Here is a 27,129-nt window from a genome sequence, read left to right on the forward strand (position 1 = left end):
CATCCATCAGTTCGAAATAGTCGATCCCCAGACCGGACAAAGGGTTCTCATCGCGAGACCGGACGATTACGAGCTTCCCGACGCTATTCCCGAAAAGACTGCAAAGATAGCGAACTATTTCGTGTCCCTCAAGGATAAAGCGCGTTACCTGTACGATTTTGGCGACGGGTGGGACCATGTCATTACTTTGGAAAAGGTTCTGCCGGCGATGGGATTCGAGTATCCGAGATGCATCGGAGGCAAAATGGCCTGTCCGCCGGAGGATTGCGGCGGTCTGTGGGGATACGATGAATTGCAGGAAATAATGGCTAACCCGAACCACAAGGCGTACGAAGAAAGCATGAAATTTATCGACCCCAATTTCGACCCGGAGAAGTTCGACCCCACACAAGTTGTGTTCCAGAAGCCCGAAGACCATTTAGATTTTTAATCTGTTTCGATTGAAGAGTTTACGGGTCTTCCGCTATTGGATGGAGCGAACCTGGCGACCGAAAATTTTATAAGGGAATTTGTGAACCCATAAACTTACCCCAGTGCAGTGCCTACTCGCGTCGCAGAACATCCTCGTTTCCATTCTAAATTTAAAAAATTACGAAAAAAAAATTGTTCCATCTAACAGCGGTTGACCTTTATTTTTAAGTGTCAAATATATGTGTGTTTAAAATATAAAACTCTTTTTCAAGCTTTTTTCTAAGAGAATCTTTGTACGAGATGACATCATTATATTTATTTCATTTGATGGCTAATATTCTAGTCTAAAATTATGACTGGAGAAGTTAAAAAATCCAAGATCTGACAAAGAAAAGTATTACTATGCTAAAAACTCCATGATAAATAAAAAATACTTGATAATTTGTAACTTCTAAAATAATTTTGTTTAAAATCACGATATGTGTCTTAATATGTCTGCATTGTCTGCAGTAAACATTGATAAATTTAGAATTAAGTTGTGAAGTACACTTTTGCCACATTGAGCAATTTTTACGAATACACTGAACTCCCAATTTACAAAGTAGATAGATTACATTACTGTGTGAGAAAAAAAAACAAAGTACAGTGGAACCTCTCATAACGAGCACCTCTCTTAACAAGTAATTCGTATAAGGAGCAATAAAAATGTGAAAAAGTTGCTGCCTTAAAGAGTGACATTTTGCATAACAAGTTACAGAGAAAGGGCATAATTGTTTCATTTTTTTCTCCTCTTTTTTTCACTGTTCTATTTCTGAATTGTGTAAAAAGGGAGTTCGGTGTAACATGACATTTATGATAACTTATAACTTCCAAAATAATTTTATTTAACCTTTCCCTTCCGGTGTTAAATGCGCGTCCCGGTGTTGGGTAGTCACTACACAATGAAAAATTAGCGATTTTTAAATTGTAAAAATACACACATTCATAGCTAATCACCTTAATTAATTATAAATGAAGTCAAAAATGATAATAATTTAGATTTATTTGCTGAAAACATTAAAAAACAATCTGACAACTCTCACGAAACAAGCATAGGTCCGCTTTTGTCGGGAGCTGAAGAGCAACTGACCGCTACCTAGAGAACATTGAGCTTTGAGCTCCTCACGCTTACACAGTGTATGTATGCAAGAGTGAGATGCGAATATAGTTTCGCGGTTCACGCACACTCTTCACGCGCTGTTTATATATATAATACCTCTGATGTACCCAATAAATTCTGATTATTATTAATATTATTTTTTAAACCAATGCGTAAATATGTTATGGAAGAATACCTAAAATCTTAGCCTTGTATGTGTTATATTTATAGAGATATTATGGTTATTAGAAGCAATGTGTACTAGGTACACAACACCGGGAAGGGAAGGTTAAAATTATATAAATCTTATATCATTCATTTGGTGCAAAAATGGCATAACTACACATTTAGAAATATTACAGGAGATGCCATTCAGACGTTGTAGCAACAGAAATGGCGCCGTTTTACTCAATTCTACAATGACACCTGCGCCATCTCGCAGCATTTCAGCACAAAATCAATTCTGTCCATGTTTCTCCCGATGTAAATAGCCTTCCGCACATTTTGACATATTTAACTGGTTTTTAAAAAGAGTGTAATTACGTCATTGTTGCACCTAATGAGTGATATGTCTAAAACAGCAATAAATTTAGCATTAAGTTATAAAGTGCCCTTTTGCTATGATGGGCAATTTTCTATTAAAAATATAAAACTATTGATAACTTAAAACTTCCGAAATATCTTTGTTTAAAATCATTATATATATTTTAGTGTGTCAAAAACACCAAATGATTTAGAATTAAGTTATAAAGTGCACTTTTATTTCTTGATAATAAGAAATTATTGATAGCTTAAAACTTTTGAACTTGTTTTTTAAAATCATTATATGTATATAAATATATATATATATATATATATATATATATATATATATTAATATAATTATAATATTGATCGGTTTCAAAGCAAACAGCTCCTTCCTCAGGACTAATTTACTATAAAAACAATCTACTTTACAAAAATTCAATTTGAAATTTGCAAAAAAACAAAAGAATTTAAAAATCTTTTTTCAAATTTTATTGTTTTGTCTGTTCGATATGATAATACCCCGTTTCAGCTACAATATTTAGGTCGCCACGCATTGATATATTATTTCAGAGGCAACCCTAGTATATGGTTGGAGATCTAGAGACTGTATTGTTTTTTTTACTTTATTGTCAATTTAAATATTCGTCAAGTATTTGAAAATATTTGTCAATTTTGGTGCTCACACTCGGACGGCAAACGATATGGTTACACCATTTGCAAAGCCCTAGGGTCGTTCCTATTAATATAAATCTAACGGATCATTCTCATGATGTGTTATTATTGGCTAATAAATTAATATGAAAAATCACAAGACTATCGGTAACATTCTTATTGAAATCTGTAGAGAAGTAAGGGAGATATGAAGGTTTAAACTTTAGATATTTTAATAAAACCAAAAATGGACACCGCTATACGTCATCAAATTTTACGTCATCGGGTGTGTTCATGGGGAGTATCCCTTTATGTATCTGCTTTATAGAGCTGTAAAAGTAGTAGTGTGGATTCGTTTCTGTGACGTCATTCGTCACAACTTTCGAAAACAACATTTTTACAAAGGCGAATTTCGCAAAAGAAAATGATGAATGAAAATATTGATTATATCGGCTGTTATAAACACAAAACGAGTCTTACACAATCCTTTATAGGTTGAGTATGTTGAATTAGATATTCCTCCCCAGTGATAGAAGAATCTTATTTTTTTTGTAATCATGATAAAATGTCTATTAACTGCCCTACCTTTGGGTTATTTACTATTCAAAAAGTAGGTAAAAAATCCTCAGATTTTTTATTTCATAAGATTTCTCAATAACAATAATTAACAATGTACCAGACAAGATTTTAAAACAATAGACCCCTTTATGATTATTTTTATATCCTTTAGAAGTGGGAAATTCTCAACATAAGATGTCACCGGATAATTTTGTTGTAATAATACTTTATTGAATATTTTTACAAATATATTTTGTATTCAATGTAATATATCAATCAACATAATCTCGGCATATTCTGTAAATGAGGTAGCCAGCGATAACGACCTGAAAATACTATTTGTATGCGTAGGGCGAGTACAATTTGACGTATCACAAACATTTCTGTAATTGCGGGTATATTTTTTTATACCTGAACGTAGGGATACGGCTTGTTGCATTCGGGTGATAATATACCCGACGTATGTCACATACGTTCGTTATGGGTAGGGCGATTAAAATAGTAAAAATATCAATAATTTCTGTTTCATTTTTCAAATTTTACGAAACCATCCTTTTGATAGCGTGTTAAAAAGTACACATAAAATTTAACATGTTATAATTTTTTTAAATCTGTTGCTCTATGTCCTCTGGGCTCGAAATTCAGTCTGTTATTATATACATATAGTTTATAAGATGTGCCTTTCGTCAATAAACAACGATTATAAATATGTATGTTTTTTATTTCTCTTAGTTTATCCGCTTACATAGTGTTCCAACATTTGCTGTGCAACCTGCAAATGTAGGGCATAAGTCTGAAAGATTTGTGTTCCCGGTAACTATAGGGTCCGCCATCTAAAGTTTTTTTTTTCAACTAGTGCTTATTTCGTGAATGGTAACACTTAGCTCATGTCTGATTTGACAGATAATTAGTTTTATCCTTCCGCTGAGCGAATATGGTTGTGTATACGCTTGAACAACGCTGGGAAATATTGCGACATTCGACTTACAGAAGATGCCGATTTTGCCAAAAAAATCATCTTTTCGGATGAAGCTCATTTTGATCTTGGCGGGTATGTAAACAAGCAAAATTGTCGTATTTGGGGCACAGAAAACCCGCACGCATACATTGAAAAGCCGGTACACCCAAAACGAGTCACTGTTTGGTGCGGATTTTGGTCCAGAGGCATAATTGGGCCATTTTTCTTTGAAAATGAGCAAGGAGTGGCCGTTAGTCAATGGCGATCGTTATCGGGCCATGTTGAACGGATTTTTGTTCACAAAAATTGAAGAGGAGGATATTGGCAACATTTGGTTTCAACAGGACGGCGCTACGTGCCACACAGCCGAAGCTACACTCGATGTTTTGCGCCCCATTTTCAAAAAAAAAATGTTATTTGGCGGACCCTTTATCTTAGGTTTCGGGAGGTTAGGGTGTTCTTTCGGTGATGAAAATGCCAATTGGGTATCCCTGCTCAACCGTATCTCCTTGCATATCGGCCATTTTCACATCAGCGAGGGTGCCCTCAAAAGGAAAATATTACTTGCAGTATAATTCCTGGTTATGTCTACTTGCTATTTTCTATCTGATTATTATAATAATGCACAGCCATGTATACGTATGTGTCTGTGTATGTAATAACTTATAATATATGTTTTAAATATTGAAAGCATTAACTTTGTGGATCATATGATATATTATTTTGAGAAATAAAAAGACTTTGTTTTCCATTGATCCACTCACATTTTTATTAACAACCAACTAGTTTCGGCAACAACCTGTTGCCCTCTTCAAGGTTTAATTTATGACTAGTTTTAGTCATAAATTAAACCCCGAAACTAGTTGTTAATAAAAATGTGAGTGGATCAAAAAACAAAGTCTTTTTATTTCTCAAAATAATATATAATATATGTGTTTTATGTACAGGCGTAGTTGGGTAGACGCTCGACTGCGAAACTGGTGTCGCGGGTTCGATTCCCGCCAAGTGCAAAATAAATTCAAGAAAGATTAGTTTTCAATTGGTCTGGGTATTTGTAATGTATTTTTCACATTTACCTTCCCTATCCTTACTATCCTACCTGCAGACAAGCCTCTAATAGAGGATTTGCGGGTTATACCTTTAAAAAAAATGTATGATGTACCTACATTGTTATGTACATAAAAGAAAAAATAAATGAGTAAGATTAAATTCCAAATGTGGAAATCAGACGGTGAACAAAAATTGTTATTGTAATGGATTGTATTGCAAAGTCATAGTGGCAATGTGCAAGTCATATGGGAACCGTCAGATGAACATCCAGAATCTTAACACATTAGTTACGGCAATGTTTTGATAAAACTGTATCTTGAGGCGGGCGACATTAGACAGCTGTCCGGAAATATAAAATATGTCAGTGAACTTCATATTTTGAACTTGAGGTTGAACTCGAAAACAATACAAAAACGGTTAAATGGTCTCTAACGTCTCAAAATAAAATCATGTTAGTCCACAAATCACAAAAGTAAAAAAAATGTTAAAAACACTAATAAAATATTAGAAAATAACAACACAGTTTAACAACCGCCGAATACTCAAAATCTGCGAATAAAAAATGATTTATGGGCTTTCCCCACACGCGTTTATTGCTTTGTAAGTACCAACTGCCGACTTAAGTAAAGGACAATGATCTTTGTATTTTATTTCATTTTAGGACAAAGAAAAAAACGCATCGTCTGTATCCATTGTTTAAAGTTAATTTGTAACATTTCCTTCAAAACAGATTACGACCATTAGCTATGTTTTGAACCAGTAAATATCAGTATTATTTTTTATATTACAACGACATCTATCCACTACACAACAAAAGCAAAAAGGCCAAGAGATTAGAAGTTTATGACGTGTTTTTTGTATACTAAATTGAAGGTAGCCAAAATGCACAAAAATGTGCACCCCGCCACCACACAAGGTTTCTGAAACGCACAAATATGTGCACACCGTACACAATGTGTTAAAATGCAAGACCTTCAAAATTGAAAAGAATAAACAATTCATTTTGACATCTAACATAGATGAAGAAGAATATGGAAGTCTAGGTATTTACAGGGGTTACAACCTCTCTTAGGCTGTTTTTTTTTCTTTATTTTAAATTCTTTTGCATTATACAAACATGACATAAATTTAAACACAACAAAATATTAATAAAATACAAAAAAGATCCCACAAAGGCATGACCTGTGTGCGGGTATACATTATGGTTTAGGTCATAGTAAGGACACTGGCAAGAATGCAATAGATATTATAAGAAGTAGAACTAGAATAAAAGTGTTATAAAATACAAAAAATACAGAATACTTCAGAAGACTATTAGAAAACCAAAAATTAAATTAAATTAAAAACATAAAAAAGATCATTTAAGTAATCCGTCCGCCTCCGTAGTGTAATGGTCAGCGCGCTCGTCTACCGTTCTGGAGGTCCCGAGTTCGATTCCCAGAGGGGGTCTAATAAATATAAGTGATTTTTATTTATTCAATATTACCCTGGACTGGTACCTGAAGCGGAGGGCTGATCACCTTTCCTTCGTGTGTTAAAGATTAAGATAACACTGCGTTTATATGGTGCAGTGCCCTATGCACCATTGGGGTGCGGATAAGGGTTTTTTAAAAAAAAAAGTAATCACTTTATACACATATAACATTCTACCCATTATTCACAACTGAACTACTCATAATTGGAATATGCTACACACCAAAGCAAGCAATCATGGGTAGAATTGGTGAATGTTACACGTGTGTAAAGTCACTCAAACCAGCCTTTGACTGTTGTAAGCCCTTTAAATGCCTAGACTTCCATATTCTTCTTCATCTATGTTGAGATGACAAAAAAAAGATCATGTGGTTTATTTTTATTATTATTTTCATCTCATACTCATGTACAGTGCAGGATTTACGTATAAGCTACACAAGCTCTAGCTTGGCCCCCCTGCTTTCTTGGGGACCAAAAATATTATACGAGTGAGCAATTCTCAAATATGTTTACTTAAATACTTATAAAGTACCTACCCTATATTTCGAATAGCTTAAGCCTCGTGAAGTTGAAATCCAGCCCTGCTCATCTATGTTGAGATATCAACATACTTTGGATAGCCCTGATATTCTAAATCAAATAAAGCTTAGCGCGCGTCAAAGAGGTACTAGGCAAAAATCTATATTCACAGTATTTTTACGTAATGCAAACTATGCCATGTTCTCTCCGATTCTGCGGCTTCACATGTTAGCCAATGCTTTTGAAAATATAGATTTATTTAATATATTGTTATCCACCTTGAAGTCTGTACTTTCTCAGCATTTCTTCTCTATATTATATAATGGATAAATTAAAACGTGTTTCACTCTCTCGCTGCTCGCTGATAGTGTGTGAAGGAGACATGTATTTACCAGTGCTTATTATTTGTTATTTTAGTATTATTTTATGTTTTAGACTATTTGTTTCTCCAATAATGTATTCATTAGTGTATTTTTATATTAGATACTGTATATATGTATTATGTTAAATGCATTAGCCATTCAATAAATAAATAAATACTTAGTAAGCATCTATTTGGCTATCGTTTTCCAAGCAACTGCTGATTTTTATTTTATTATTGTTGTTATTTTTTCTTTCTAGACCTATTCTGCTTACCTTGAACTCGTGGTTTGACGACAGTGATAGCAGCACGATGGGATCCAAGACTCCTCTGCTCTATACAAAGTTTAGTAGTGAAGGCGAACACGAAGGTTACATTAAAATCCCTGGCTCCAATGCTGATGTTGTAAGTTCTAAAATATTTTTTTAACTCATATTTGTGCCAGCCATCACCAAATGTATGCATAAAGTTTTTTCTGGTTTCACTAAAAAATGGCGCCAACGAACAGAATATGATTTTTACGCTTTGCTTTTTGGCGCTTGTCCACTACCCGGAATTTTACCGTCCGGCACGTTAGTTAGCATTTTAAAACGATGATTGGCTTGGATTGGCTTGTGCTTTTGTCCATATTTCTTCGGATCGGTGATCTTGATCGGTGCGTGAACACGTTGCGTGTAAATTCAATCACGCTAAATTGTCGTAGTCGTTTTCATTTTTCAAAACCGGACTGCCGGACGGTGAAATCCCGGGTAGTGGACAAATGACCTAAGTCAGTTTTTTCGTCTGACATTAACCCACAACGAGTTGAGTTCGCCAAACAATAGTATCTGTGTTGTATCGTTCAGTGATCATATCAACGTTTGTGCCTGGAAAAGAACATTTGCGGCACCCTTTTCTTATTGAATCAAAAGAAAAAGGCTATGATAAGTCATTTGCTGGTATAAATTTTTGTTTTTATTTCACTTCTCATCATTTCATTGTATGTACATGCATTCATCTTAAAATATAAAAACTTTGGTGCATGTGTTCAACAACGCTAACTACATGCCGAATTGACTCCTGATTTTGGATATATGTCTGTAAGCGGGTTTCTTTGACCCGATAGGTAGCGCTTTAGTTGATATATGAAAACCATGGCATTTCTCTGAAACCATGTAACCAAATAACAACAAATTTAGGTCATATGTTAGTTTAACCTTAAGCTGTTAACCGGGCGGGACGTATAAATACGTCGAACGTGAACAATATCGGCAACGGGTAGGACATATGAATACGTCCTCTAAATATATGTTGCGCCCTGGAGCGGGCAGGACCTATATTTTCGAACAACCAAGGTAATTAGTCATCCATACATGTTCCGGCATAAATTTTTTCTATTTGTTTATAATTTTGTATTTCCCTTTGTGATTTATATATAAATAAGCAAAAAAATATATATTTCATAGTCTTTTCATATATTTTAAGTATTAAATAATATGAACTTACGTCCATCGGGCGTGACGCATTGACACGTCCTAGTGAAAGGGTTCGCACCCGTTGTATGTTACGTAATTAAAAAGTGAACTCCCCGGTTAACAGGTTAATACAGGTTGTTACAAGTTATTTTAAAATTTACAGAAACATTTATTACCAAAAAGCCCACTTGTGCGGGAAAAAGTCCCACATTGTCATAGCCTGTGCCTATTTCAATAATTCATTTTGTCTAATTGTCTGTGCAGGATAGCGGTGATGGACTATTGTCTTCGGTGCCTTTTTTTGAGAATTACAAATACTCTGTTGAACACAAGAAAAAACAGAGCTCACTAGTAACAATGTAAGTTCTTTTTTATTCCAACTAAACCAATATTTATAATCTCTTCAGTGCATTTTAGACCTCGGCTCTTAATGCATGCTTGTTCTGCAACCCCTAGTACATGTTGGTCTTCGGGTCGACCAAAATCGCATGTTCTAAACATTTTTTGTAGTTGTAAATGTGAGAATAGTGCTATGGTAGTGACAAGTAGTATTGTTTGCATGCTGTTATAGTGATCGTCCTGACGAAGAGACGGGTACGTCTCGAAACCAGTAGACATAAAAATTGCGGTGAGTGGTTGTATACTAATATTACCAACAATATTAGTATACAACCACAGAAAAAGGTTTTTTTAGAAAAAGGTTTCCTGCAAGGAGTAAAAAATATATATTTGAAAAAAAATGGATATACATATCGTAGTCATACAGAAGAAAGTGACCAAGTGTATTTTTACAAAAACGTGATATCTTACTAGATTAATGTTGCCCTGAAAAAAATCCCAAAGGATATTGAACTTGTAAGTTTGACTTGTTAAAAATGACTCACTGCATTGATTTTTATTTTCTTGCAAAAAGCAAAGTGACTTAAATGGCCCTCCTGAACATTTTACGTTTTGTTAGTTGGTCACTTTCTCCCGTACGACTACGATACATTGAAGATGATGAAATGTTTATACAGCATTCCATCATCCCATATTGAGTCTACAGGAATATTATCATGTGTAATTAACAAGATATTTATACATTGTAACGTTTGGATTGATTTATGGACAAATAATAATGTCCGAGACAATGCTCCTACAATAAAAATCATTGACTTATTGCTCCGATTGATAGCAGTCTGTGAGGAGACAGTTACCTTTTATGTCAATGTGATTCATTGTCTGCCTCAGTAGAGTAGTACTTAGCGGTTTTGACTGTCAAGATAGAATATAAGTGATTTTTAACTCCAATATTTATTTTAAAAAAAAAGAGAAATGTCTGTGTTCTATTTATCATCAATCAAACCCTGGTCAATCAAATCAAACCCAATGGTGCATAGAGCACTGCATCATATGAACGCAGTGTTATTATTATTATTTTTTAAAAGATTTTTTTTTTGTGTTTTTATTATTTTCACAAATATTTAAATTTCATACTATTTCTGTGAGCCTAAGCGGCTGATTATTAGAAATAGGAATCGAATTGCGGTAGAGGGGCTCGAACCGAGAAACTCTGACTTAAGAGTCCACGACAAACTAACTAACCATGGGACCACAACCCGACACAATATCTTGATCAATAACACATGAAGGAAAGGTGATCAGCCCTCCGCTTAAGGTACCAGTCACAGGTAATATTGAATAAATATTACGGTGAAAAAATCATCTATATTTATTCGAGCCCCCCTGGGAATCGAACCCGGGACCTCCAGAACGGTAGCTGAGCATGCTGACCATTACACTACGGAGGCGGACGGTGTTCTATTTATGTACACAATATTCAATTTAATACTATTTTCGGCTACAAGGTCTATATAAGCGGCTCATTATTAAAAATAGAAATCAAGGTGTGTGGAGAGGCTTTGAACTCAGAAACTCTGACTTACAGTCTGCGACACCAACCATGAGGCATAACCTGACTAATATTAAAACATTGTTAGCAGGCAGTTTTTCCATCAACCCCGACCCTCATAAGTTTAATAATTAGGATCATATACTAATCATATACTAATCTATAACCGGAAACACAATGCGAGACCGAGTAAGAAATACCGACATCTGGAGCATGTGTAAGATGGAGGATATCGTGAGGAGGGGACGACTACGAAGGCGATACTGGAATGATCATGTAAAGAGAATGTCAGACTTCCACGTATCGCCCTTCAAGGAATCCCTGAAGGACGCAGACCCCCAGACAGGCCTCCAAAAAAGTGGAAAGACAGCTGGGGGTCAACATCCCAAGAGCTACAAGCGGAGGCATAAACAGATCCTTAGGATCTAGAAAAAGAAGAAGAAGATTTACTAATCACAAGTAACCGCAAATCCAACTCCGATCTGTACAATGTTTTTTGGCACCTAGCGCTGTATCAAAAGTAAGCAAATAGAACGCTTATGAGCGTCTCCCGCTTTCTACCAACAGTATATTAAAGATGCTTTTAAACGTTTCCCGCAAACAATTTGTTAATATTTATTTATTTAATGACAGTATCCTTATACTATTTATTTATATTTCAATATAAACATAATTACAAATTACAATAATGTGCTCTCATTGAGTTTTTTCGTGTCGAGAGCACATTTTACAATACTTATTTATAAAATGATTTAAAAAAAAAATAGTTTATATCATGCAATCAATAAAGACATGGTCGAATGATGCGATCTGTTTCACATCTACCCACTTCCATTATCCATTAATGAACAGTTTTTTTATATTAAATTTATATTTTTATTAACTTTATGGATAATGGAAGCAGGTTGTACAATTATATTGCATAATTTTAGATTAAATTTCACGCATTTTTAATAGACAAAGTTTTTTGAGAAAATAAATGAATTTCGAGATCATATGACATAAAAAAAATTATTAAAATCTCAAGTTTCGGAATGGAAGTGGGGTCAAAAAACTTCTCAGTGCTGTACTGTGCACTGTTATCGGACCGAAATAAACTATAAGATTTAGTGCTGCACAATATAAGTAAGTAACTAACTAACTAACCATCACACCACGGTAGACAGAGTGGTATTTCTCTCTAAGAAATACATGACCCAGATATGAGATCGTACGAACCTTGATATTCGACATGATTTCTCTATCTGATCCACCTCTCAACTTCTTCATTTGACCCTATCCACCCAGGGAATACGAAGCATTCTGTTGTGAAGTCGCATTTCAAACGCCTCTATTCAATTCATTGTATTCACCTTTAGAGTCCACAGTCAGAGCCATATAGCAATACAATTTTTTAATGAATTCTCTCAATTATCTAAAACAAAATGATATGTTTGTTTACTTTTGACTTAGTAAACATTCAGATTCAAGTTTATGTGTCATCTCGACAGAAAATACATTTGTATGTCATTACTATTAGAAATTGATTACTTTAATCTCTGAAGGTCTTTGACAATAACTTTTCCACTTGGATTCCTAGACATTCTAATGAAAATTAATAATAATTACTAAGATTAATATAATTTGTTTACAAACATTGTTGTTAATTAGAATAATCTTAGTAGTAAAATGTATGTGATTAAAATTTGACCTGTCTGATTGACATGAAACACATTGCACATTCAAGCATCTCCTCATACATATCCGCCGATTATTCCAGCTCCTGATCTGATCTGATCAAGTATTTGAAATACTTGATCATGCCAAGTTTTCCTTCGTCTTCCTCTGCTCCTATTTTCAACTACATTCACCTCATAAATTTGTTTTACTGTTCTTTCTCCACTCATTCCCCACACATGCCCAAACCATCTCGACACACTTTTCTTAATTTTATTGATAATGCTTATGTCAGCCTTTAATTCTTTCCTTATTTCACCATTTAAACATCTATTGTACATTGTTTTGCTGCACATTCGTCTGACAGATTGCATTCAGCTTACTTTCATCCTTCTTTTGCCAACTCCATGCTTCACTTCCAGATTTTTAAGTTGGTAGCATGAATCCGTTGTGTACTTCAAATTTAGCTTTCTAGGTTTTTATTTGCTAAAACTGATTTCAGTGTACCATGCGTTGTTCCCAGCATTCACTCTCCTTTTTATATCTTTATCAATCTTTCCATCCCTAGAAAACCTACTTTGTAAATATACAAAATCATGTACTTCATCCATTTACTACATTTTACACCTAGATCAACTTTTATCTCTTTCAAAAACCATAACTTTGGATTTGTCAACATTATTCATCAGCAAATTACTTTCCTTGCACACATTATACGCCTTTAACACCAGCGCCTGCAGGTCTTCTCTACTATCGGCAAGAAGCACAGCATCATCAGCATACAAAAGACAACAGATAGTCAAATTGATCATTGATATTATCAATTTCATTATAAAATTCATTTTTTTAGATTCGCGGTATGGAACACCGTTATGGGAAGCTCCCTGCTGACTATGGCGTGGGGCATAGAGCGAGCCGGACTCCTGTCCGGAATAGCAATCATGTTGTTTATGGGAGCACTCTGTCTCTTCACTTCGTACATTCTACTCAAAGTCTGTTATCATCATGGTGAGATATATATTTTTTTTTATTAGACTTTTTTTATTATTTGATAATTTTCTTAAAGATCGGAATTGCAATTATTATTAACCTTTCTTATTATGTACAGTAGGTCCTTTACTTATGCGATTAATTCATTCCAAAAGTTTTTGTGTAAGTGGAAAAATAAATGTTGTGATTTTTAGATAAATGTTATGTTATAATATGCACTAGTTTCAAAGGATATGTTACATATGTAAAAACAGAATAGAAATCTACATGCATATATATGTATTTAATAAAACATTATTTTTAGAAGTTATTAATCAGATACATACATAATTATTAATGTGAACTATAAATACATAGTCTTCCAGCAAACTTCCTTCGTTTGCTGGAAGACAGTGGATGGGGACGGCGCAGGATCGGGAGGAGTGGAGGCGGAAGGGGGAGACCTTTGTCCAGCAGTGGACCTCAATGGGCTGATATGACAAAATACATAGTTACATTTATGTTCAAATTACTGATTTATTATTTATATACCTCTATTTTTGGTAATTATCGTAGATTGCATTGGTACTGTTTTTTTATTTAGTATTTTTATTAAATATCCTACTTTCAGACAAGCCTTTAAACGCTTTGTGGGTTAATTCTTTAAAAAATTATCTCTTTTTAAAAATGAAACGTGGGAAGGATATATTTTTTTAAACCAGCCAACTGTTCAACTGTTCAACAAGCCAACTGTTTAAATAGGTAATACACACACACACACACACACACAAACACACACACACACACACTCACCCCAACCAACATAAGAATAGCATTATCGGAGGATTTTTTTAATTGGCCATAGTTTGGTTAATTAATGTTGTATAATATATTGTTTTGGCTGTAAAAATCCCAAATAAAATAAAAAAAAAAAAATTAAAATCTCTCGCACTTTTTAAAAATAGTGTAAGTACGAATTCACATAAGTAGAGGACTTACTGTTCAAGGTTCATATATCATTAAGTGGGTTTTAGTTTCTTCTAGTTAATGTCACGTTTTATCTTAATCTGTTTTGGTAACAGGAGGGATAATGTAGTGTGCACCAATCAGGAACTTCTCAGCATTTGCCCATTGCTGGTAGAAAACCACGTAAAACTCCTCAGGAGAAGCCAGACTGTTAACTGTCATCAACAAACCTTTTGTTCCACTAGAAGAGAGTTCGGCATTTTGTGTCCTAGCTTGGTTTATGGTACCAATGTCCTTCATTATTTTTATCATGTATGATACCACCTCCGTAGTGCGTAGCGTAGTCTGCCTCTGCAGTGTAACGGTCAGCACGCTCAGCTACCGTTTTGGAGGTCCCGGGTTCGATTCCCAAGGGGGGGGTAGATAAATATAAGTGATTTTTTCACTGTAATATTTATTCAATATTACCCTGGACTGGTACCTGAAGCGGAGGGCTGATCACCTTTCCTATATGTGTAAAACGATCAAGATAACACTGCATTTATATGAAGCAGTGCCCTATGCACCATTGGGGTACGGATAAGGGTTTTATTATTTATTATTATGATACCACCTCTCGTGACAGTTCCTTATGAACTATCACGGATCCGATGCCGGATAGGCCCTCACCCAGACTCCTGCAACGCACCTCCAGCTGTCTTTGAAAGCTGAAAAGGGGGCAAAGCATCAACAGGTGGAGGACATCTTGAGGTGTCTCATCATCACACGTACAGCTGTCAATCTTGAAGAGCATAAATTGAATACCTAACTAATTACAGTAATAACATCTCCATATAGATAAAGAAGTATGTATGTGGAAATCTGTGTATTTACCGGGCTTGCAACCTGTCATAGGGTGGATTGAGTGTTCACTTTATATACGTGTAACAATCACCATTCTACCCATGATTGACAACCACACTACTCAATTTTTTAAACTTCTCATTCTTAGTGCAACTTTTTAAAGAGTGTATTTCGAGTTGAAGAGTTATTTTTACTAATAAAAGTGACAAAGTAGGATATTTGAAGGAGAGGAAATAGTTTTACATAAGTAACAATATCTCTTTGTAAACCAAGTGTTCATATATTTAGTCACATTTAAATTTATTTTTATTCTCATGTTTTTTTAGTTCAAGTTACATGTTACAAGTTAAAAAAATATATATGTCCATACTATTATATTCAAAATATTTGTGTTGCTTTGAAAAACAAAGAAATGGTACTTTTAATTTGTCAAGCCCTTCTCAAAACTGACATAACACCGCCATCTTGTTTTTTCTCTGTCGCACTCTGTTTTATCGGCGGAACACTTTTCAAATAACAAAAAAAATTAGAGAACGCAATTATTAACATAAATAACTCCTAAGTGGAGCTTATCCAGCATTTGTGAAAAAAAATTTGGACACAACTGGAAAGATGATTTCCACTTTGAATTTTCAGGCGACAGTACGGAGTGCGAGGTATCGGATTTGTGCCGTTTGCTGCTGGGGCGCTGGGCCGAGGTGATAGCGCAGGTGTTCAGTGTCCTGGTGATGCTAGGAGCGAACATCGTGTACTGGGTACTCATGACCAACTTCCTCTACTACTCTGTCAACTACTTCCGAGGTATGGCACTCTTCAGGTCTTAGCTGTTTTTTTCTTCTTCTGTTTGTGCCTTGTCGGTCAACTTTGACGATCACTTCTGGCAAAGGCTTCGCGGTCCAGTGCAACAATTTAATTTATTAATTGAATTAAATTGTTCCAATTGCCCTGCCTTTGACATTGGAAAAATATCAGAATTTAAGAACACCTAAGGTGTCTTAATAATAATAATTTTTCTAAATTTGCCGATCAACTGTCCGACCATCTGAAGACCATAATTTTGATAAATCAACAGGCATAGAAATTTTACACATATTTACATTTGATTTAAAATTGGTTTTTGTTTACAAGAAAAATTAGAAATAAGTAAAGCAATTTATAAGTAAATCTTGCTCATAATAATAAATAACCAATCAAATTTAACGTCGAGTCCGCTTTTAAAAATATTCCCATTGTGATTTCTTAACCTTCTTTCTCTCTCTTTCAAAAAAAAAAAAATAGTTTCATATAAATAGGAGACCATAGCAATTTCACTTTATTCTACATTTGACCTGATGATAAAATGGTTATTGCAAAACCGGCAGTGATAAGTAGTGTTTTTAAGTGGTTTTACACAAAGTGAACGATGAATGATAGGGAGAGTGAGAAAGATAATATATTATTGGTACCTTAACTTGAGACAAAGCATGGAATGCTTTTAATAAATAGCTTCCGTCTTCCTACAACAAAAGATGAGGAAGTTATCATTTAAATGTAGTCATTCAAATGACTTCCGACTTCCTACAACAATAGATGTTTAATCTCAAATTGAGGTACCTGAAAATGAAAACCCTGCAAGTCTGATGGCGTTATGAAACTGATCAAACCGGCTTCTGGCTGGCAAGACTGTTATTTGATTGATGTCATTTCCAACATGGCACTTTCCAGACTTGCCCATCAACATGACCCAGTCGAATGTGGACACGTTTGGCGGCGTGATGTGTCCCAGGAACTCCATCCTGGTGAACATGACCACGTACGTGGACCCGGTGTCCGGGACTTGGGGAGGGAAGTACTGGGACCTCTACTCCTCGGTTCCCCTCTACGTGGCCATCATCATCTTCCCACTGCTCAACTTCAACTCCACCACATTCTTCACGAGGTTCAATTCTCTTGGTAAATGACCTAAATAATAAATTAGCCTTTTGACTGATGAGTTTTAACACATCTTATGCAGGAGGCGAGTTTTGCAGTCCTCAGTCTGCCAATTGTCGTTTGCGGGAGACACAATAATTTTTCAAACCCTTGTGCACCCCAATGGTGCATAGGGCACTGCATCATATAAACACAGTGTTTTCTTGATCGTTAACACATGAAAGAAAGGTGATCAGCCCTCCGCTTCAAGCACCAGTCCAGGGTAATATTGAATAAATATTGACAGGAAAAATTATTTATATATATTTGAGCCCCCCCCTGGGAATCGAGCCCGAGACCTCCAAAATTGTAGCCGAGCGTGCTGACCATTACACTACAAAGGCGGACAATAATAATTACCAAAAATTTTACCGCTGTAGAGGGAGACTGTTTTTTGCTTCTTATATTGTGATATTTAAGGTTTGTAGAGACATCTGTTGAATGATTTTTTTGACATCTCAACATAGATGAAGAAGAGAATGGAAGTGTGGGCATTTACAGGGCTTACGATCGTCATAGGCTTGGTTGAGCGATCACTTTACACACGTGTAACATTCACTAATTCTACCCATGATTGACAACCACAGTACTCAAATTCCCGAAGCTTCTATGCGAGTATATATATTGATCAAATTCGTAACACAGTATGCGCGAGTTCACACAAGCCGTCTATGGTGAGACGAGGAAAGCTTTTACTAAACAGAGATTCTTTCCATTGACTATAGTCAGTGGCAAAATATCTCAGATGGACAAAAATATTTTGATTCTAGGAACGCTATCGGTGGTGTATCTGGTGGTGTTTGTGATGGTGAAGGGATGGGGCTGGGGACTGCACATCGACTCCTGGCTCGAGGAGCTCACCCTGCGTACGGACTTCAGCGTCCTGAGTGGGATGCTGGCGCTCAGCTTCTATATCCACAACATCATCATCACCGTCATGCGGAATAACCGACATCAGGAAAATAACGTAAGTTTTATACTTCCTAGGTGGGGACTCGATAATTTGATAATTGGACGAGAATTGACAGTGAAATTTCAAAGACATGAGGGTGAAGGAGAAAAAACTATACATTCAAGCGAGTAAAAAGCGTTACATAAGTTAACATGACAATACAAAGTGATGGAATAAGGGTGGTACATGTACACGTCAGAAGTTATATTTGAACAATAAGGAACCACGCGTTGTGTAAATTATATTTATGATTGTGTCAAAACACGTGTGATACAAAGCCAACGAATCAATAACTAATACCGGACTATTATTTTTTTTTGACATCTCATTAAAGATGAAGAAGAATATGCATGACGGCTAGGCATGACGGGGCTGACGACCGTCATAGGCTGGTTTAAATGATCACTTACACATGTAACATTCACCAATTCTACCCATTATTGACAACCACACTACTCAAATTTTTTGAAGTTTTATATACATATATATATGAACCAATTTCGAAACATTATTCTTGAATCCTTAGAACTTCACTAGAGACATCTATGTCAAATAATAATATGAAAATAACTCCTGTAATTGGAGATAATCCAAATTTTATGAACAAGTATTTGGACACACTCAAAATGTTGTAACCAATTCCAGAACTACAATAATGATTTTTTTCCCATTTTCTCAAAAATATTGAATCTAGGACATATCGCTCACTCCTTTCAAGAACGTCATAAATCAAAAATCGACAATTTTCAGTTGTGGATGTTTTCAGAATGCCCAGAAAATGTACTATATCTCAGCAAAAGAAGCATATTTTTAACTTAATATTTACCCGCTACAGGGCAGAAAGTGTTGTTTTTGCATTTTGAAGAAAAGGTATTGTTTCATTATTTTTAAAAAATATATTAAATATTTTTCAAATGGAGAAAAAACCTTCAGGTTTTACCTAAAAAGGTGTGCATAGTAAAAAGTTCAATAAGTGGCTTGACATTTATTTTTAATACATTGTGTTATATTTTTAAACTTTAAAAACGCTCTCCTGAAAAATCAAGTTTTTTGATTTATGACGTTCTTGAAAGGAGTGAGCGATATACCATATATATTTTGTATATTAAAAGCATTTTTCACTTTGTGGTATGGTAATATAAAACTCTCCTTATCATTCGTTGTTCACTTTATCTAGTTAAAGTTTATAATAGTCAAAAAATTATAGTAAAAAAGTGGTATTACACAAAGTAAACAATGGATGGTAAGGATAGTGTTTTATTACCATATAACAAAGTTATCAATGCTTTTAATACACAAAAATATTTTTAATAGTTGTTCATTTTCGTCTAGTCTACATTTGACCTGACGATGAAATGATTATTCTGAAACCGATAGTCACAAAGTAGTGTTATTTAAAGTGATATTACTCAAAGTGAACGATGAATGAAAAGGAGAGTGTTATATATCTCATATTTTACTTTTCACAAATCTTTGATCAGTATTACCAATTAAAAAAACACTAATCAATGACAGTGTAAATATTGAATAAACAGATATTTTTATAACAAATAATTGATGACAAATTACAAATTACAATAATGTGCCGTCACTGAGTTTTCCCGCGCCAAAGCCGCGTCATATTTATTCATAAAATTATAATGAAAAGAAAATTGTTTACACAATCAAATATGACATAGTTGAACGATATAATCTATTTCAGATTTGATTATGAAATATAAATATTTCTACATAAATGTGTCCCCTACTTTCAAAATTCGCCAGATCCATGTAAGTCGATTTTACAAAAAATGCAAAATTCTCCGGGTAACATTTATGTTTCAAAGATTTGTCTATCTTTAGATAAAATATTATGAAATAGAGAATTTTTTTTTAAGATTTGTTTTCAGTATTTAAAAAAAAATACGAGACACAAACCAATAATGACGTCATCTTAATTTTTGACCTATCCCCGCTCTCTGATAGGCCGGTATAGGTCAGAATGCAAGTTTCATGAATAAAGCGGAATTTAAAATACAACGCTGTTTTTAAGTATTTTTTAGTGGGGTTTTCAAGTATCTAAATAAATATTTTAAACAATAAAACCCACAATTGGCCTTCCGATAGAGTTTTTATTTAAAATCTTATAAAATTGGATCTGGCGGATTTTGAAAGTAGGCGATAAAAATAACTCATAAGTGGAGACTAACCCAGCATTTGTGATCTAAGATTTAGACATATTCAAAAATATTGTAACGTAACCTAAAAAATCATATTTTTTATGTTTCAGGGGAGGGATTTGAGTATTGCATTCGTGTTGGTGACTCTCACCTATATGTTGGTCGGAGCAGTTTTTTACGTCTGTTTTCCACTCGCCAAGACTTGTATAGAAGATGTAAGTGTGTTTCTTTGTTTAGTTCACTAATATAAATAAAACATCACCTTTTTTAGTATAACAAACATTTTCATACGATGTTTGACAATCGCTTCATCACCATTGAATGTTGTACCATTGAATACGACAGTGTAAGGGCGAAAAAAATAGGTTTTTACAAAAAATGTATTTCTATACTTCACTATTTGTCCAAGACAAGGACAATTACTCTTAAGTGATAGTCGAATACAGGGTACCGTAGAACCCTGTGTTCGACGATGTGTTACTTGATCCCAGTACAAAAAAAAAATTAAATCTGTATTTGGTGTACAATAATGAACGTATCGACATGATTCATTGTTTCCCTGACAGGTGACACTTATTGTTACGATACTTCGATCGATACCACAATCTATTTTTTTTTTGTACAAGTACATTGAGCCCAGGCTCAAGTAACACATCAAAGTTCAAGTAGCCCCGTTCTATGGTACACAGACAAAGACAATGACAGCGTACACAGGGTACTGTACAGTACACAGTATACAGTTCAGAGACAGGGTACAAAGGGTACAGGTACAGGGTACCTGACATGATACAAACAGAGGAAAATTCGTTTTGTTTGTTTGTGAATATTATTGACAAATGGGAACTCTTTTTAGAGTTGCAGACGCTGCGGCACAACCTTTCAACTCGACCGCCAAAATATACTAGCTTCATCATCAGTATATTGATAGCCGCATTTTTGGCAAAGTATACCATAATCAATATATCGATTCTTAGCACTCTAATGGTTTGTTTGGAATGACCCATCCGTACAAACACAAGTCGCTCACTCCTTTCAACAACGTCATATATCAAAAATTGCCAATTTTCAGTTGTGCATGTTTTCGGAATGCCCAGAAAATGTACTATATCCCAGCAAAAGAGGCATATTTTTAACGTAATATTTACCCGCTACAGGGCAGAAAGTGTTGTTTTTGCATTTTTAAGAAAAGGTATTGTTTTATTATTTTTTAAATATACTAAATATTTTTCAAATGGAGAAAAAACCTTCAGGTTTTCCCTAAAAAGATCTGTTGCACAGTAAAACGTTCAATAATTGGCTTGATATTTATTTTTAAAACATTTTATTATATTTGTAAACTTTAAAAACGTTCTCCTGAAAAATCAAGTTTTTTGATTCATGACGTTGTTGAAAGGAGTGAGCGAAGTGAGTTTTGCTCGTTGTCCTTTGATGACTGCACACTAATTTGAATCCTATTTGTTCCAGAACATCCTGAACAACTTTGTGAAGAGCGACATAATGACGGCGGTGGCGCGGGTGCTGCTGCTGTTCCAAGTGGTGACGGTGTACCCGCTCATCGCTTACATGCTCCGCGTGCAGTGCCTCGGCAGTGCCCAGAGCGCCAACCCGCCCTCGCGCTCCGCCGTGCTGCTCTTCAACTCCCTCGTGGTGGCCGTCTGCATCCTCTTCGCCTGCTTCGTGCCCAAGATAGGGACCATCATCAGGTAAATTGACATGTCTCAACTTATGATTGTTCTATTCAGCAATTTTAGCATACATATAAAAAAAATCTCACAAAAATGGTTGATAAATATGTATTATATTGGAAAAACATTTATTTTAACCCTCCCAGGAATCTAAACTAAGACCTCCGGAATGGTAGCCAAATGTCTAACCACAGAGGTGGACAAATTTTACATTTCCAATACTAGGACATTTGAAATCTCTTCTTCTTCTTTTTCAAACCCCTTTATCCGCACCTGATGGTGCATAGGGCACTGCATCATATAAATGCAGTGTTATCTTGATCGTTAATACATGAAGGAAAGATAATCAGCCCTCCGCTTCAGGTACCAGTCCAGGGTAATATTGAATAAATATTAGAGTGAAAAAAATCACTTTTACTTATTTGACCCCCCTGGGAATCAAACCCGGGACCTCCAGTACGGTAGCCGAGCGTGCTGACTATTACTACGGAGGCGGTGAAATTTCTTACAATGTTTTATTTTTATTATAGATACACTGGTGCAATAAGCGGGCTGGTTCATGTATTCACTCTACCCAGTTTGCTGCAGATGACATCGCTATATCTCCGAGGGAAGCTGACTGTATTCAGCATCATCCTGTACGTCACCATATTTCTGATTGGAGCGTGTAATTTTCTTGCCCAATTCTTTGTAGATTGAACATCCGCTAACCCTAACTATTTAAAATGATCTCGGGAGAGCCTACTTTACTGTAAATATGCACAACGAAGAGTTAACGCTTTGAAATGAATGAATCTCTGCAGGTATCACGTTCCTGAGAAACATTGACTGTTTAAAATGAAAATTGCAAATAAGTTATCGAAGAAATATAAAAATGTTTATAGTCGAACCAGGATTGTATAAAAGACCTAGATATATCGCTCACTCCTTTCAAGAATGTCATAAAACAAAAAAAACTTGATTTTTCAGGAGAACGTTTTTAAAGTTTAAAAATATAATACAATGTATTAAAAATAAATATCAAGCCATTTATTGAACTTTTTACCGTGCAACAGATCTTTTATGGTAAAACCAGAAGATTTTTTCTCCATTTGAAAAATATTTAGTATATTTAAAAAAATAATTAAACAATACATTTTCTTCAAAATGCAAGAACAACACTTTCTGCCCTGTAGCGGGTAAATATTAAGTTAAAAATATGCCTCTTTTGCTGGGATGTAGTACATTTTCTGGGCATTCCGAAAACACGCACAACTGAAAATTGTCAATTTTTGATTTATGACGTTCTTAAAAGGAGTGAGCGATATGTGAAGCCTCTTTAGAAGAAAGCTGGCTCGAGGCCCTGTCAATTTTCAACAGAAGGCTGATTTAACAGAACTTTAGAAAGCATGGATATAAAAAAGAGACACTTCTTTATATTAGAAAAATGTTCCGATCCCTCGGGCTTTCTTATAAACTGTACAGAACTTGCAGTATATCAAAAGGTTTGCAATTAAAGCACTGCAATGGGGAGTTATGTTATTATTATTTTGTATTTAATTAAAAATTAATAAGAGTAGAACTCCAAATATCCGAATCAATTGGGACTGGACTCCATTTCGATAATTGGATTTTTTCTAAAAAAAGGGTCTATTAATTACTAAATGTAAAAAATTGTTCTTAAAGCAAAAGAGATTTAAATTCATTAAATGAAAAGGCAACACTCTTATATCGCTCATTCCTTTCAACAAAGTCATTTATGAAATTTTTTTATTTTTCAGGATATCGTTTTTTAAAGTTTGAAAATAGAATAAAATGTATTAAAAATAAATATCAAGCCACTTATTGAACTTTTTACTGTGCAACAGACCTTTTTAGGTAAAACCTGAACTTTTTTTTCCATTTGAAAAATATTTAGTATATTTAAAAGAAAAAATTAAACAATTGCTTTTCTTCAAAATGCAAAGACAACCCTTTTTGCCCTGTGCCAGGTAAATATTAAGTTAAAAATATGCCGCTTTTGCTGGGATATAGTGCATTTTCTAGCCATTCCGAAAACATGCCCAACTGAAAATTGTCAATTTTTGGTATATGAGGTTGTTGGAAGGAGTGAGCGATATGTTAACACATTGTTTGTGGGAAACGCTTAAAAGCGTCTTTAACATTCTATTGGTAGAGAGCGGGAGAAGGTTGTAAGCGTTCTATGTGCATGCTTTTGGTAGAGCGCGAGTCGCCAAAAAAACATTGTACAGATCGGAATTGGGTTTACGTTACTTGTGATTAGTATATGACTCTAATTATTATACTAATTAGGGTCGGGGTAGATGAAAAAACCGCCCGCCAACAATGTGTTAAGCTTAGTACAGTATGTAGGTACTGTACTGTAAATGGAAGTCATTGCTTGCTGAGCATTCCGCTCAAAGTTATCTGTTTGGACAGAATCATTATTTTGTGAATCGCAGTATGTTTCTGTCTTTTTTTTCTGAAATTTTGAAAGCGATTCGGATAGTCGGAGTTCTGATAACTGGAGTTCTACCGTATCTTATTATGTTTAAAAAAAAAAACATTATTTGTCAAGATCTAGTCGGTTGAATCTTTGTAGGATTTTTTGATCTGGTATTCAGCAGAATCAAATAATGACTGCAAGTATTTCGCTAATTTATTTTATAAGACAGTTGAATTTTATAAACAACTAATTTTGTTATAATTATTTTACATATGTCGATAGTAGTATTACTGTAAACTAATTACATATATTACGTATTATAAGTGTCTCAACTTGAGATAGAACATATATTGATTTTATATGAAAGAAGAAGGCAGGCGATGTAGCATAGTTGGGTGTACGCTCGGCTGCGAAACTGGTGTCGCGGGTTCGATTCCCGCCACTTGCAAAATGAATTCAAGAAAGATTTATTTATAATGGGTCTGGGTGTTTGTGATGTATTTTTCACATTTACTTCCCTATCCTTACTATCCTACCTGCAGATAAGCATCTAAAATAGACACTTTGCGGGTTATTCCTTTAAATAAAAAAATATATAAAAAAGACAAAATGACAAAACCTGTAATAATGGACAAAAAAAGTAAAAAAACAAAAATATGATATGCTACATCGTAAGCCCTGGGATGCCTCAGACTTCCATCTTCTTTCGTATAAAAATGATAGATGTTTCATTTCAAGTTGATACACCTATAATATAGATATACATATCATCCTTAGGGTGAATAATCCGGTGTCTATTAGAATAAATAATATTACTTATAAAAACAAATGATTATATATCTTATTGATTATTTATCTCTATCTTCGAGCGGGTAAGCCTATTTAGAGACGGAATGAGCAATTCATATATAAAATTGTAAATTATATGTTTATAAAACTATGTTTGAACGTAATAAATAAGTGATTAAAAATATATTATCAACAAGTGTTTTCTTTTAAATCCCATTTATTTTGCAACAAATATACATCCAACAACTTAGCAACAACAAAAAAGTATAATATATTTATGACGAAACAAACTTTGGAAAGCAAAACAGCCATTGATATATATGTATGTAATTATGTATATACATATATCATACATGTCGCTTAACCCTAGATTACGGGACATTCGTAAATTTTACGACGGACATCCAATCTGTGGGGAGCACCGTGGCAATAGATGTAAAAAAAGTAGTGCCAACTAGTATATATCTTAATTTTTTACAAATATTTTATGTTCATATTTTGTATAAAGTTCTCACATAACATGTTGGACTTTTTTGGTAAAATGTGAGTTTTTTTATCATATATTTATTGACTTGGTGTTTATTTTGTGTAGAACTCCAAATTTATATTTTTAATATTTAAAACAAACACAGATTTGAGTCACCTAACATGTTAATTTTATTTTTTAAACATAAAAATAATAATTCTTTAAAAATTTTTCTTGTTAGAGCATTTTCAAACTAATACCCGACTTAATTTCAAACTAATCTCATTAATAAATTTAGTCGCATTTTGGTAGACTCAAATCAGTGCTTGATTTAAATATTTTCTTATCGCTGTACATCTTACGATAGTCCCGTATTAAGGTACAACAAGGTGTAACAAGTCCTGAGTTCTAGGGTTAAATTAATTTGAAATTGAAATGTAGACATTTGGAATTAGTTAAAATTCCGCAATCTTTGGTAAGCAACATACATTATTTAAAAAATAAGGGTTATAGTTAGACATATTACGGCAACACTTTTGACAATCAATAGTGATGTGACTAACAGTTATATTTTCATTCGAATTTCGAATAATTCATTATTTTACAAATCAATTCACTCAAGACATTATTTATACAATTTTACATAAATTAATATTGAATTATTCGCATATTTAATTATGTCATACAACTGTGTTCATTACAACATAATTAAAACAAAAATAGCTGCCATACTGTATAGTTGCTATGGCAACTGTCAAAGTTTTTAGAAGCATAATTCCACATACAACAGTTAAGAAAAAAGTAACAATTTGAAAGATTACAATCATAATTCAAATAGCCAATTACAATGAGTAATATATTTACCTTAAAAATATCCAGCAAATAAAATATTTAAAAACTTTACACATATATGTCAACAAATTGATAATTTTTGAATAGATCCACAAAAAATAGTGCAAGGAAAATGTATCAAATAATGGAGTGTTGTATCAAATTATATGAATGCGGATGACTTAATCCAGAGTAACATAAAATATTACAAAGACACATAATATTCATGGTAATCCTGCCGGGAATCGAATACGGGACCTCATGCATGGTAGTCAATCGTGCTGATCAATACAGTACAAAATGGAGGATGATTTTTTATATGCAGAATATTAAAAAAAATTAACAATTTAATCCTTCTCTAATATGGCTTTTTGACTTGTACCATTTTTTTTTATTATTATATATTGTAGTAAAAGTCGAAAAAACATAATCTGAATATCTTTGCA

At 34.2% G+C, this 27,129-nt stretch overlaps 1 protein-coding gene across 3 annotated transcripts in view; it reads left to right on the plus strand.

The window, feature by feature from the left end:
• Window positions 1-25,252, plus strand: part of LOC148309289 (sodium-coupled neutral amino acid transporter 9 homolog) — a 36,613-nt gene extending 11,361 nt beyond the window's left edge. For all 3 annotated transcript variants that reach the window (XM_088260414.1, XM_088260415.1, XM_088260416.1), the window contains 9 exons: window positions 7,908-8,052; window positions 9,366-9,460; window positions 13,499-13,656; window positions 16,063-16,227; window positions 17,131-17,358; window positions 18,147-18,343; window positions 20,598-20,702; window positions 21,952-22,190; window positions 22,703-25,252. In XM_088260414.1, coding sequence (XP_088116540.1) covers window positions 7,908-8,052; window positions 9,366-9,460; window positions 13,499-13,656; window positions 16,063-16,227; window positions 17,131-17,358; window positions 18,147-18,343; window positions 20,598-20,702; window positions 21,952-22,190; window positions 22,703-22,871 — 1,501 coding nt within the window. In that variant the 3' untranslated portion in view covers window positions 22,872-25,252. The remainder of the gene's footprint in view (window positions 1-7,907; window positions 8,053-9,365; window positions 9,461-13,498; window positions 13,657-16,062; window positions 16,228-17,130; window positions 17,359-18,146; window positions 18,344-20,597; window positions 20,703-21,951; window positions 22,191-22,702) is intronic.
• Window positions 25,253-27,129: the final 1,877 nt, after the last annotated feature.

Source organism: Brachycentrus maculatus, unplaced genomic scaffold (genome assembly GCF_059751285.1).
Source record: "Brachycentrus maculatus isolate JH-2025_06_01 unplaced genomic scaffold, ASM5975128v1 h1tg000134l, whole genome shotgun sequence".
Classification (NCBI taxonomy): domain Eukaryota; kingdom Metazoa; phylum Arthropoda; class Insecta; order Trichoptera; family Brachycentridae; genus Brachycentrus; species Brachycentrus maculatus.